The sequence below is a fragment of the Lissotriton vulgaris genome, chromosome 2_2, assembly GCF_964263255.1.
Source record: "Lissotriton vulgaris chromosome 2_2, aLisVul1.2, whole genome shotgun sequence".
NCBI classification, from domain to species: Eukaryota; Metazoa; Chordata; class Amphibia; order Caudata; family Salamandridae; genus Lissotriton; species Lissotriton vulgaris.
The window spans coordinates 76234937-76250182 of NC_141688.1; the positions used below are offsets into that span (position 1 = coordinate 76234937).

The 15246-nt window shown below is 48.7% G+C and overlaps 1 protein-coding gene across 2 annotated transcripts in view; it reads right to left on the reverse strand.

Annotated features, from left to right (window-relative positions):
* Positions 1 to 10389: 10389 nt before the first annotated feature.
* The window catches only part of COMMD4 (COMM domain containing 4), a 47627-nt gene continuing 42770 nt past the window's right edge, over positions 10390 to 15246 (reverse strand). For both annotated transcript variants that reach the window (XM_086959314.1, XM_086959315.1), the window contains one exon: positions 10390 to 11123. In XM_086959314.1, coding sequence (XP_086815440.1) covers positions 11083 to 11123 — 41 coding nt within the window. In that variant the 3' untranslated portion in view covers positions 10390 to 11082. The remainder of the gene's footprint in view (positions 11124 to 15246) is intronic.

Consider the following 15246-nt stretch of genomic DNA (forward strand, 5'->3'; position numbering starts at 1 on the left):
GATGAGAACTCCCTGGAGGTTGGGTAGTTCTCCCCACTTTCAGCTGGGGGGGGACACGTGTTAGACCTGTCAGCCTTAGGGTGGTCTCCCCTACATTTTTGCCCTTTTTGCCTCCCATTTTTACCTTACCTTTTTTTGGACATAGGACTCGGAGCGCCTCACCACTGCTAAACAGTGCTGAGGTGCAGGTGCTCTCCCCTAAAACCTTGTGAGGCTGGCATATCTGCCACAAGCCACTGCTAACGCAGTAAGGCTTAATCCTCCATAGGCTAACATTGGGAACCTCCCCTTATGGGATAACTTCTGACAGGGACCTAATAAGTCTGTCATGTTGGACTCGGGTCGGGGAACCCTTTCCAATGATATATGGGGTTTGGGTACTACTACGCTAGGGATCCCACTTTTATAAAGTGGGCCTTTTCCTGCCTACACTTAGATTAGGCTCTGCAGACTCCCCCCTCCCCTCTGCATACTGATAGCCTGCCTGGGTTGGGAGGTGGGAGTGGTGATTCACACATTCTTCCCTGGGATGAGCTGTGATGGGCTGCCCACTGTAGCCTTAACGTCCTGTCTCTCGTCACTGTGACAGCTAGGTCAGGGATGGCAGGGAACATACCAGAACTCCCTGGACTCTTCCAGAAGCCCCTGCCCCCAGACCCTTCCAGAGACTTCTACCACTTTCTAGCCCTTAGAATGAAAGATATATAAGGGAGGGTCCTGGCCTCACTTCTTTGATACACTGCTGGACCTGAAAGAATCCCTGCTGGAGTGAGGACTGCTGCGCAAGAGGATTGCCACTGTCTTTATTCCGGGCACCTCCACACTCTCAGCACTGCCTGCTCACACTTTCCCCATATGACCTGGGGAGATGTCCGCACGCGATTGCAGTAATTAATATGCCGGCTGCGCCGCCTGGAGGAACGTCCCCTCAGCCTTCTCCTCGCCGTCTCTTATTGCATTGCTCTGCAGCGTGCACGCACCGCCTCAGACTTGGCCCTTAATCCAGGCCGTCTTCCGCCGCCACCTCCTCACTTGGCACTGCAGGCGCTTCCCTCGCCTGTGGCAGGACAGGGCTCCCCGCAAGCCTCGCCACTCCTTCCAGTGCTGCGGCCGCAGGGACAGCCGTCTAATCTTCCGCCTCGCGGCCATGGATTGAGGCCGCTCTTCGAGTCGTCCTGCCCGCAGCGTGTCCCTCTGCTCCACACGGCTGCCGCAGCCCTTCTTTCCCACAGCGTGTAGGATGTCTCAGCACTGGCGGTTCACAGCCCCCACATTTCACCCACAGGTCCGCGCCACAGCCGATTAGCCGCCAGCCAGTCAGCTCAGCACCGCAGGGTGGAGCTACGCCCCCCCCAGCTCACTCCAGGCTGGGGATTTGCGGCCCAGTGAAGGGTGTCCTCACGCAGCTAATTCTCCTGCAAATTGTAGTGCTGTTAGCACTCTAGTGTACGCACGTCGCACGCACCCATGCATCCGCAGGCCAGGCGTGGCCTGCGGGGTTGAATAAATGGAGGGCGCGCGCTCGAGCACGTCACTTCCGACTGGCACTGGGTGTGAGGCTCACTGGTTGCTGCTGCGCGCGTCCACCTCTGCGCAAGCGACTGGAGACTGGGAAGGCCCTGTACCTCACCCCACAACATTGGCGACGAGTGGAGGGTGCCCGACCCTCGCCCAACGGCTTCGACCCAGCCGAAGTCGTCTGCTTGCTTTGCGGTGCCTACCGCGTGTGGCCTGGTGCCGCCTGGATCGGAACCTGCACGTCCTCGATTGCTGACCACGTGGCGCCTGGTGTTGGCGGTGGTTGCTAATCTGCTGCCATGGTGGACAATGATGCCGCGGTGCCGGTCGTCAATATTCCCTTCCAACACGCTGCGGCGGGGGTGCTACCCCCATTCAGTGAAGCGAGTGATCCGTCGACGGCCTCACCTCGCTGGAAAATTTGGCTGGAGAGGCTTGAGAACTATTTTGTGGTCACGAGGGAGACGGATGACGCGGTGAAGAGGTCTCTGCTCCTCCACTATGCTGGGGACGAGGTATTCAGACTTTTCAAGCACCTCCCCAACCCGACGGCTGTGATCACCTATGCTGCGGTGGTCACTGCGCTCAACAACCATTTTGACCCCCAGCTGAATATCGACTTTGAAGTGTTCAAATTGGGACAAGCCCGCCAACGTGAGGGAGAATCTATGGATCAATTCCACACCAGAGTGAGAGAACTGGCCAGCTCCACAGATGAGGACCAGCCGAGGGCCATACGGCGTCAGTTGATACAAGGCTGCCGTGACAAAACACTCAGAGGCCACATCCTACGGAAACCAGGGATCTCCCTGGAAGACATCCTCATCTTAGCCAGAGCCCATGAGCTCTCAAACGCCAGGGCAACGGTCATGGAGCAGGCCCTGCACAAAACTCCCGCCAAAAGTGAATCCATCAAAATTGAGCGCGCCGACGCAGTACGGCCTCGAGCACGTGGCCAGGCGCACAGAGGAAGTCGGAGGGAACCGCCCCCATCACGTTCCGGTTACTGCGGCCATGAACCCCATGCGGCCAGAGACTGCCCGGCTCAGGGGCAAACGTGTGGAAACTGCGGAATTGCTAACCATTTCGCGTCTATCTGCCGGCGGAAAAACCAACACAAAACCTCCAAAAAGTCGTGGACGCCATCCAAGACCGTCCGCCAGCTATCCCTACAAAACTCACCACTGGAGAGGTCGGGAAACACCTACCCGAAAATTATGATGACTCCGACTCTGAGGACGAGGAAGCGTATGTGGTCTCGTTTGCAAGAGAACTGAAGCAGAGGCGACGACCACAACCAACATGCGTGGTGAAGATGGGGGAGAATGAGGTGAAAGCCATCATCGACACAGGCACGACTGTCAACCTCATGGGGCTACAACAGTTTAACAAACTTCGCCCCCGCCCAGAGGTCCTACACTCCAAGACCAGAATATTTGCCTACGGAGCGGACACCCCACTTCCCCTAAAAGGGAAAATCATCATACCCATTCGGGCAGATGAAACTGAAATAGCTGCAACTATTCACATCATCGACCGGGAGGCCTACACCTTATTGAGCAGTCACACTGCTGAAGATCTGAAGCTGATCGCCTTCACCAACCGCATCAGGACCCAGCAAGTGGACGAGCTGCTAGAGGGATTCCCTGAACTATTCAAAGGACTTGGCTGCATCAAGTGCGATCCAATCAGACTCCATATCGACAAATCTGTCACCCCCAAGGCACTACGTCACCGGCGGATCCCATTCCACCTGCGGCCGCTGGTCGAAAAGGAGCTGGAGAAACTTGAGAACCTGGGGGTTATCGAGAAGGTAACGGGACCCACTCCATGGGTTTCGCCGATGGTCATAGTGGAGAAACCCAAGCAGCCGGGCGAGATTCGCCTATGCATCGATATGCGGTTACCAAACACCGCTATCAAGAGAGAAAGACACTTGACGCCCACTATGGACGACATAGTAGCCGACGTAAATGGCTCGAGATGGTTCTCAAAAATCGATCTCAACGCGGGGTACCATCAGCTACCACTCGCGGAAGAAAGCCGTTTCATTGCAACATTCAGCACCCACCTGGGCCTCCGACGATACAAGCGCCTCAACTTTGGAATATTGTCAGCGGCGGAGGTATTTCAAAATATCATCCGAGAGTTACTATCAGGCCTGCCGGGGGTGATTAATGTAAGTGACGATATTCTAATCCATTCTGCCACCGCGTCGGACCACTACAAACACCTGAGGGATGTCTTAAAAAGACTGAGCACACATGGGGCAACCCTTCACAGGGACAAGTGCCAATTCTTTCAATCGTCGATTGAATTCTTTGGCTACGTTTTTAACCAAGAGGGAGTGCAAATTGACCCAAGGAAATCAAAATCCATAAAAGACGCCCCCGCACCGAAGTCACCGACAGAGGTGAGGAGTTTCCTCGGGATGGCCACGTACTGTGGCCGGTTCATACCAGGTCTAGCAACACTCAGCGAACCTCTAAGAGCGCTAACGAAGACAGACGCCAAGTGGCAGTGAGGCCTAAAAGAACTAGAAGCCTTCCAGGGGATAAAGGATGCCCTCCTTGAACACGCCACGCTATCATACTTTGACCCCGCCAGAAGGACCGAAGTAATTGTTGATGCCAGCCCGGTAGGCCTGGGGGCAGTCCTGAGCCAAGAAAGCGAGCCAGGCCAATGGACAGCCCTAGCGTTTGCCAGCAAGGCGCTGACCCCGACCGAGACCAGGTATGCCCAAATTGACCGGGAGGCCCTGGCAATCAAGTGGGCGTGCAGCCATTTCCACTTGTATCTACAAGGACACACGTTCGTCATGGTGACGGACCACCAGCCATTGGTGCCCCTCTTCAAAGGCACTGCCCCGCACCCACAGCCGCCAATCGAGAGGTGGGTGATACAGCTACAAACCTATGGCATGGAAGTAGTATAGAGACCGGGGGCTAAGAATCCGGCCGACTACTTGTCGCGACACCCGCTACCCCCCCGAACCAATACCTACCGATGACAACTGCGAAGAACACATCCGGTGGGTGGCCCTCACATCCTGCCCCCAATGCATGACCATCGAAGAGATCATGGAAGCGGCGGTGGACGACAACCCATACATGAGAGCGCTGAAGGCGGTGCAAGAGGGATCCTGGACCAACTACCTACATCCTCCTGACACCTGGGCGGCCCCAGACAAGGAATCGCTTATCAAATTCTGGCACGTCCGCCACGACCTCAGAGCCACGGAGGAAGGTGTACTGCTAAGAGGGACACGACTAGTGATACCACAACGCCTCAGATACAGGGCCACTCAACTTGCCCATGGCGGACATCAGGGTTCCACGAAGATGAAGGCACGCATGCGGGAGAAGGTGTGGTTTCCTGAATTGGAGGCAATGGTCGAGGACTATGTAAAAAACTGCATGTTGTGCCAACTCACGAGTGATCCTGAGAGGCCAGCTCAAATTATCACTGAGGAGGCATGCACCACCCCTGGACTAAAATCAGCCTGGATTTTGGGAGCTTCCCGGGGGAAGGACACACGTTGGTGGCCATTGATTCATACTCCAAATACCCCCTGGTGGAGAGAGTGCCGTCTACCGCCTTCACACACGTGGGACCGGCGCTAGAAAAACTATTTGCCATGTTCGGTTACCCACAGGAGGTAAAAAGCGACAACGGACCGCCTTTTCAGGGAGCAGAGTTCGCAACATTTCTGAAAGTCAGAGGAATCTCCCACCGACGCATCACGCCGCAGTGGCCCCAAGCCAATGGGGAGGCGGAAAGGTTTATGCGGACTCTCAATAAAATGTTCAGGATAGCGGTAGTGGAAGAAGCTGACCCGGAACAACGGTTGCATGAATTCCTACGAGAATATCGAGGGACCCCCCACTGCACCACCCAGAAGAGTCCGTGGTCCCTCATGTTCCAGACGTTTTATGAGCCAGGCCCATGGACAGTAACAGCCACAAAAGGGACCATGGTGACCGCCAGGAGAGAAGGAGAAGAAGTTTCAAGGAACACCTCGTGGTTCAAAGCGGTCCCACCGGGGTCGCAGACGGACACCGAGGGCGCCGACAGACCCACTGAATCCCCCCGGCCTGGGGCTCCCATATCGGAAGAAGGCGGAGACTCAACAACGGTCCACCGGGAGTCGGCGCCGGAGCATGCGGGTGGAACACCAACGGCACAGACACCCGCCAGAAATCCATCTCGTAACCGAGAACAAGGGATAGACAGCACCACACGGTACAACCTCAGACCCAATCCACCTCCAAGCCAGCGGCTAAAAGACTATGCCTGTCAGCTGAGACCCTGAAGCCACCATCCAAGGGACACGCAAGTACAGAGCCATACCCTAAAAACTGTTGCTAATTAAGAACTGTTGTGAATAAGACTCTTTGCATAAAATTCATAAAGTTGGATAGTGATGTAGTGCTGTTAGCACTCTAGTGTACGCACGTCGCACGCACCCATGCATCCGCAGGCCAGGCGTGGCCTGCGGGGTTGAATAAATGGAGGGCGCGCGCTCGAGCACGTCACTTCCGACTGGCACTGGGTGTGAGGCTCACTGGTTGCTGCTGCGCGCGTCCACCCCTGCGCAAGCGACTGGAGACTGGGAAGGCCCTGTACCTCACCCCACAACACAAATGTAGTTAGATTAAGTTTTAAAGCTGCTCCGCCGGGTGCTTGTATCTTCCAATGTGATTGTCTGAAGCTTGTGGCTTCCTAGAGGTGATATGCTGCAGGATAAATTAAGGATATAGTAACGGCGATCGGGAGCTCAGGGCTCAAGCGGCCATGTTGGTTGCGAGCAAGCTCCGACTCCCCCCCAGCCCGAGACTGACATTGACTTATCAATATCTCTTTCATTAATGGGAGGTCAGCTCTAACATATGCATACATTCCATTTAACTATATGGAAGACAGATTATTGACAATTAGCCATATCACTCAAATGTTGTTTAAAGAACATTCTAATGTCGGTATAACCTTCTTCTTACACCAATACTATGTTTAGCATGGTGACAGCTTTAATGTATACTTCTAGCCATGAACCTACCTGGACCGTGGTGGCACCATATGCAACCCTTGGCAAAGATATACCTATTTCAACTAGAATTTTACAGAGTTATACAATTCGCTCATCGGTTTTAAATGGTACTCATAATAAGGGATACACGTTTGACAGAGTGTGACTACCTGCTACCCATCTAATAAAATATTTTGCCAATTGGTTTGTGGGCTAACATAACCACCTCCTTGTTGATTGCCAGAGTCTGTGACTGCCTACTGATGGTGCAATTGTAAACACCAACATCCAGAAATAGTGGAACATTGCTTAAATGTATCCAATACAGCTCCGGAGTCGGAGTAAAAGCTAGCAAGTTTGTACAAGTGTCTGCAGTGGCATTAACCATTACCAAGTGGCTGGTGTTTTTTTAAAACTCTGCTAGACAAAAAAAAATGATGTTCCTTCAAAGGGAGCATACGGAGCAGCCCCAGGACCTAAATTCTAAATAGTGCTTTCTGCAACCAGGTGACCAAAAATAGAAGGCCCACTCGAACAGGGGCCATCTTTGGCCATAAATGGCTCTGGGCTTGCCAAAGTGGAAACTAAATAATACTATGTCTCTAGGTTACCAGAGGCAGAAATTATTCCTTAGATTGTTTTTTAATTAGAAAGAAGTGAGCTCGGTTAATTCCTGTACCCCCACTTTAATTTCCTTGAATAGATGCCTGTACATCTTCTGTACATAGGAAAGAATACTTTGAGATAAGGACTCGTATCTACACACAGGAAAACGCAAACAAAAATAAATTACAACTGAGCAGCTTAAGACTCCACAGCTGGGCATTGAAAGCCTCACCAATGCTGGCATTCTCATTTACACCAGCCTACTTGAAGAGAGCGGAAACATGATCAGGAGTATGGACATCACCTAACGTGTCTGCAAATCCTGTTCTTCTATTTTGTTAAAGAATCTTGTTCAGCCTTTTTTCACTGATCATTGAAAAATGTCTTAACGCCTGCATTATTGATAATCTTCCCAACTGCCTTAAACAGACTTGGATTACTCCACTCCTAAAAAAAGCCTTCTGTTGATCCTCTTGATTGAGCCCTCCTAAAGCATGTGCGCTGTTCCTTGCCAAGATTAATGAGAATGCAGTGACATGCTCCTCACAAGAGGTTAGAAATAAAATTGATAATTTAGTGGAAAGCCAGTAAGAATCCAGGGGTTTCAATGGTCCAGACTGTGCTTCTTGATACAAGTGTAGAGTTGCTCTGGTCGGTGATAGTAGTTCAGTTGCTGTTTTGGTTTTGCTAGACCTCTCCACTGAATTTGACACTGTTCCCACCAGGGAATTACAGTTCACTAAGGAATCTTGCTAGACAGGCTACAAGAAGCTGACGTGGATGACAATTCTATTAGTCGATTCAGATCTCTTCTCATGATTATAAAGATACCGGTCATTCCAAGACACCCTGCTCCTTGGTGAATGTAGGTCGCTCAGGGATTTCCCCTTGCTCCAATACTTTTCACCTTCCACATCCAGCTATATAAACAGCTAGCAGATGAAACGGAGGTCGGCGGAGGATCCAAATCCAATCTGACTCAACTGTTCTTTTTCCTCGTAGTTGATATTGAAAGGCACATTTGAGGGAATAACAACAGTGGAGGTTACGAAGGACTGGATAGCCACATCGTCTTTAAGAAACTAAAATCTCTTAGATTCAGTTTTTGACTACATTAACATCTCATTTTGGATGAACAGGTTAGTACTTTGATAGAGAGCTGTGGGTTTTATAGAATATTGCCTAAGCTCGGTTACTAGCTAGGGAGAACCATTGCAATTGCTTGAGCAGCAGCTCAAATTGACAACTGTAACAATTTGCTTATTGGTATACTGAAGCAATGATCAGTTGATTATAAAAGGTTGAAAACCAGGCTGTATGGGTTGTGGCAGGCACGACCACAGGTGCTCTTATCTCCTCCACCTTGACACATCTTCAATGGCTTACGAACTGGACCCAGGCTCCAGTTCAGGGCACTGGTACATATTTTGAATTTTTTACATGAGAATGTCCCATAGAATTAGCAAGGAAATGTCTTGTAGTAAGTTTGTAATAGAACTTTTACATTTGTGTACGAAGGATTCAAAAGGAAATCACCGATTGGAAAAAATATTTAGGTGATCTGGAAAACAGTTCTGGAATGAGTGCACACTGCACTGTGGCAGCCTCCAGATCAAAGAAGACACTGAAATCCCATTAATTCTCTTTACCACAGGTTTTCGTGGCTGTTGCTTGTGCAGCTTGTTAGGTTTAGATGTCTTACAGATAGATCTGACACGAACACATCAGTCAACACCTACGAAGACTGCACTGGCTCCCCGTGGAGAAAAGAGTCACCTTCAAAATCCTCACTCACACCTACAAATGCCTACACAACAACGGACCCAAATACCTCAATGACAGAATACACTTCCACGTACCCAAAAGAAACCTCCCTATTCCAACCTCGCACTGTCCGAAACCCCGTGCATCCACAGAGCCAGAGCAGGTGGAAGATCCTACTCTCACATTGCAGCCAAGACCTGGAACTAGCTACCGGCAGACATCAGACGCGCCCCCTCCCGGAACACCTTCAGGAAGTCCCTCAAGGCCTGGCACTTTGGCTAAACAGATCTGCGGACCCTCGCCCCACCCCCCACCCTCCTCCATAGCGGCTTGACACCCTCACGGGTGATTGAGCACTTACAATTCCCTGATTAATTGATTGATTCATTATTTGATTGGGTTATAAGGAAATCTTGTCAGTGAATAAAAGCTCCTCAAAAACAGCCAGATAGGGGATCTACAGACTACTAAAGGATGAAACAGCGAGGATCTCCTGATTGACTGTCAACACCCTTATTTGTGATTCCGACTGTCGCACAGTGGGGGGCATAAAGAATTATCTAGGAGAACTTGGTTTGGGGATTTATCAGTCCTTAGAGGACTCTGAATAATGTAATGCAATCCTTAGTTAGGCTCTACATATGATTGAATATTGGTAAACTGTAATCGTGCCCCATGATGAGAAGCTCAACTCATTTTATGCAAAGGTCAACTGGGCGCTTACAGAAAAAGGCATTCCCGGTAATGACATATTGTAAATACAAGTTGTTACTTTGAGACAGACGGGTACATAGCGCACTAATATTTTCTGACAGAAAATACAGACAACTATGGACTTTGAACGTTTTTTCAATTTAATAGTAGCTATTATCAGATCAGGATGGGACAATGATGCTCTTTGGAATCTCAGAGAGCTATAGATGCAATTCTCAACTAAAAAGAATATGCTGTCACCACTGACTACATCATTCCCTTGGGAGCAAGATGGATGATAACTCCGTGTATTAGGACACAGATTTATCAGTACCATCTATTGGGAGATCTAGAGCCTTTCTTCGAAATAAAAATATAAATTCCTCAAATTTAAATGTTAGCCAGGTCTTTAACTCTAGCAAGTATTAGTAAACATAAATGATGGCTTCAGTATGGATTAGAGCTCCACGTATAAGAAAAGTCTATTTTCCTGACTTAATTCTAACACATACTGTGTGTTCTAGGAAGGAATCACTATTTCTAATGACAGCATAATTGCAAGACACTCAATGTTAACGTCTGTGAAGAATTCTGTAATCCATGGCACTGCGTATAATTTCTAAAAGGCTGTTGGCTGACAGGATAGACAAGATTGAGGCTTTGCAAACGTGATAATGGGCTTACTTCTGACCCAAGAGCTAACTTATAGGAGTTACTATTCCTAGAATGAGCAAATTTGGTGCCAGATTAGTCAATTCAGTAACTCACAGATCAACAGGAGAGTCTGTCAAAAAGGTTTACATTTTATTAATTGAATTTCAAGTGGTTGCTACTGTCCTCCTATTAAAATGCGTTTCAAAAGCTGAACCTGTTACGAGTTTGAGAGTTCATCAGCACATGAGTTTGTAAAATACTCTGTTCTGATGGTTGCAAGAATCAGAGCATCTATCAGTCATAGGTAGGAAGAAACTGGAGATGGCAGGCTAAACTGCCATGTCTATAACACAACAGCTGTGCACCGGAGAGTCCACTGACGCTCGTCAGTTGTACACCAGAAGACAGTTATGCCTCCGTATGCTGGCCTTACCAAAGCAGATCGATCGGGCTCTACTTACAGGAATGAAACACCCAAGGATGCAAATGCGACCCTGTCAAGAAGCCATTTGCACGCGGTAGCGCATGTTGATCTCCCTGCAGGGGCGAAGAGCCGCCCAACGTAGATACTCAAACATGGAGGAATGTAAGAAGGTCCGACAGGCAGTGAGGCAAATTAATTCCACAAATGTGCAATTCCTTCCTGCTAACTGAGTTCCGGCTGCAGAGTTTTGACTAACATATGGCACTGTGAAATGGCTGAGGATGTACAGCAGACAAGGCTGGTCCCAGATGATAGCTCTGCTTTGCCTCTTGACGATGCTGCACACATTCTGAGTTAGCAAACATGGCTAAGCTGTGGTGTGTGTTGGATGTTTTCTTCAGTTCAGGGAGTTCATCATCTCCTGGGCCTGCTTCAACTCTGAAACAGAAAAAAAAACATGAGTAAAACGCGAGATGGTATCCTGGCCAAAGATCAATCCCACACCGAAGGAAATAATGAATGATGGGTCCATCAGGGAATCAATAAATTTGTCTTGTGCTGAGACACCATAGATATGCACTGTCTTAAGCATGACCTTTGCTCCGACTCTATGTTCCGCCCACAACGTTGTTACACTCATTTATTAACTTTACACTCATTACTCCTATGGAAGGGTGGTTTAAGATATGAAAATACACTGTGTAAAGAACTTATATCACTCTTCTGCCTTAATCCTGACACTCCCGTTCCAGGATGCACTACAACACATTTATGTACAAAAACACTGGCTAGAATAGGCTTATCTGCTCTATTCCTGGGATACTTAAAAAGCAAATTCAGTATTAGGATTAATTTATTTACTGCACAATTGCCTAAAATCATTGCAATAATTACATAGATAGAAAATGTGTTTTAGAAAAAGATCTGTAAATAAAAATACAGTCGATATCTGCCAGAAGATATTAAAATATACAATATTCTTCATAAATGCTTCATCAGTAAAATATGGCGCTAGGCTATTAAAATTAAGCAATGTCTTAAATGTATCAGTCTATGTCTTTTGTTAATGACCGGTCTCCAACAGTGCTGCTACAGCTTTCATAAGCACAGGTTTTGATGTAGATCTGATTGTCGTCTGCATACATATGGTAGGAGATATTTGCTGTGCTTAAAACATCAGAAAGCGGTTCCAGGTAAAGGTTAAAGAGGATGGGGGACAAGGTTGATCCTTTAGGGACTCCAACCTTGACCCGAGAGGGAGCAGACAGGTTGCTATTAATTAGGAATCTCTGTGATCAGTTTTGGAGGAAGGACCTAAACCATTCTAGACCAGAGCCGTCCAATCCCTTCCTGAGTTTGAGCCGTTCGAGTAGTTTTTCATGGTTGACCGTGTCGAAGGCCGAGGATAGATCTAAGAGGATAAGTAAACAGGTTATGCCTCGGTCAAGGGCTCGGAGGGCATCAACGATGTGGAGCATGGTAGTTTCAGTGCTATGTCCCGGTCAGAATCCGGATTGAAAGCCATTGAGTAGGTGGAAGTTGTTGATGTGTTGACTTAGCTGCTGTTGCACACACTTCTCCAACACTTTGGCTAAAAGAGGGATGTTGGAGATAAGTCTGAAGTTGCCAGGGGATTCTGGATGCAGCAACGGCTTTTTCAAAATGGGGAGGACTTGGCCAGCTTTCAGAGAGTCGGGAATCGAGCCCTGGCGGAGTGAGGCATTGATTATTGCAGTACAGCTAGGAACAATGGATTGGGTGTCGGCAGCTAGGCAGTTTGATGGGAGCGGGTCATTGAAATGGTTGTTAGGCTAGGGAGGATTTTAGAGACAGAGTCTTTGTCATAGAGATTAAAGTCGGTCCAGTGTGCTAGATTTTTAGGTGAAACCAGTGAGAGCAGCGTGGAAGGAGGAGGCTAGTCAGGGAGGGGTTGAGAGTATGTGGCAGAACTAAGATTGTTCCCTAAGTCAGCGAAAAAGAAGAAGAATCCTCAGATGATATTAGAGACTTGGGTGTTTCTTTCTGTGTTTTGACCAGCTTATTGGATTGGTATTTAACCAGTTTGAAGCGCTTGCCGAGTCTGTTCTTGGCGTTCCCCAATTAAGATCTGAAGAATCATTTTTTTTAGTTGAGGATGTTCTTATTGTAGGCATTTCTAGCCTGGCAGAGAAGTTTTAGATGAGTGGCAGAGGGGTGCAGTCTCCAGATTCTTTCAGATTGCTGGAGGAATCGTTGTTGAGGGGACCATTGAACCAGGGGTATCTGTCTTTGACTTGGGTTCTTTTTAGTTTTAGTGGGGCTATGTCATCCAGAATGTTCGACATAGTCGCAGAGTAGTGCTCATTGAGGTCACTGACCATAGTAATATGCGAGGGGGGGGAAGGTCTGTTTTGCAGCGAGTCTCTACTGTGGTCCAGGTTCTTGGTGTCTCTGACTCAGCGTTTGGAAATTACCGGATGTGCGGTGCCTTTGTCTTGTGGGTGCCAGGTAGTAGGAAGGCGATGGCTTGGTGGTCGGACCAGTCACATGGATCATGATATTGATTGTGCTTCCAGTGCCTCCACAGCATGTGGTAAAAACTTGTGCCAATTTTTCTCATTAATGACCAGATGTGACTTTATAGAGTAAGCCTGCTTTTCTTTCAAGCAGTACTAGCTTTTAATAACCATTGCTGTGATGATAACCTGAATTCTAAGCAGATTTAGGTATGTGAGGTACAATGCAGCAACAGGAATACTCCATGGTAAGAAGATGATTGCGCTATTTCCAACCAGGTTACTATTCTACCTCTAAAAACCACCCCCCGATAGGCCATTGGGGGGGAGAAATTTGCAGCCTATAACCTTTAGGAGGGGGGAGATAAATCTGGTATGATCATTGATTTTTTTACAGTACACTGATGAATACTCTTGGGACGCCTCTACAACTAGGTGGTACATTGTCTTGTGGGAATTTCTCGCCTCTTTTGGCAGCAGACCCTGAGGACTGCGACGCTGTCCACCCGCGAAGTCTTGGGATAGCGGGACCGGACACGAGCAGGCTTGGCTACCTCTCCCAGTATTACCGGCTGGCGCTTTACTGCCGCATCATACAAAAGCGTCAGGAGGCGCTTAAGAACGCTCGGAGGCTCCCGCAACGTGGGACACCTCTACAACTTGGAGGCACATTGTCCTGTGGGGATTTCACTCACCTCTTTTGACAGCAGATCCTGAGGACTGCAACGCTGTCCACCCCCGAAGTCTTGGGATAGCGGGACCGGACACGAGCAGGCGGGGCTACCTCTCCCAGCATCACCGGCTGGCACTTTACTGCCGCATCATACAAAAGCGTCAGGAGGCGCTTAAGAACGCTCGGAGGCTCCCGCAGCGTGGGACGCCTCAACAACTTGGAGGCACATTGTCTTGTGGGGATTTCACTCCCCTCTTTTGGCAGCAGATCCTGAGGACCGCGACGCTGTCCACCCGCGAAGTCTTGGGATAGCGGGACCGGACACGAGCAGGCGGGACTACCTTTCCCAGCAGGCCCGTCGTAACCAGGAGGAGGCAGGGCAGGGCCATCCCCCTTATATTGGACGATCCGTGCTCCTAATGACTTGGTTAGTGCTGCTGCATTGAAATGTAATCATTTAATTATTGTCCCTATTATTGTTATTTTTTGTTTGTGTCCAAACCCATTTATTGTCTGCCATCTTGTCTGCTTTAAGCTACGGTTTACAGCAGCAAGTAGCACCGGACGATGCTATCTTGCTTCCATCATTTGGGGCGACAGGGGACTATATTCTCCAGCTCTCTACGCAGCAGTTCTGCCACACATTGCGAGAACAATTGCGAGAACTATCAACAAGAGGTTCTCACTACAGGGCTTGGGTGCCCGTTAGAGGCAGTTGGAGGTAGGGTTAGGCTATCCTCCTAAGTTGCTGGATTGAGTATGGGACTCTAATTTTCGTACATCTTTATTTTGTGTAACACCTTTGGAAATGTGTTCGGGCCCAACCATGAGTAAAGGCAAAGGAAGGTCTGTGGCAGGGACATTAGACGCTTTTCTGTTGAGGGCAGAATCTGTCCTCATCCATGAAATCCAGCTTACGGAGTGTAGATTCTCATTTGAACCGCCACTTCCTCAGAGTAGACAATCCCTGACTCCCACACTTACGGTATCAAACACAGCACCTAATAGTAAGATTTCGCCACTATTAGGATTGTACAATTTATAACAGACTCAGTTACGAACACTGTTTTATTAACATCTCCTGAAATCAGCCCTACTAGGCCAACAGTTACAACTAGAGGGCAAAAGGCAAAATGCAAACGCAAGCATGTACAAAATGAAGAATCTTCATTAAATATCGCTAAAGGAAAAGGTAAAAATATCTCTAAGCAGAGTAAGGCTGTTACATGTGCACGGGGGAAGAAAGGGAAATCGGTTGAAGGTGCACGCAAACCTATGGAGCACTCAGCAAGCTCCATTGAGCAGAACAAAGTAAACAATCTTGAGAACCTATTGCAGAATGAGAACTTCTGGGGTAAACTAGAGTCTCTGATGTCGAACCTTTTGAAGCCCA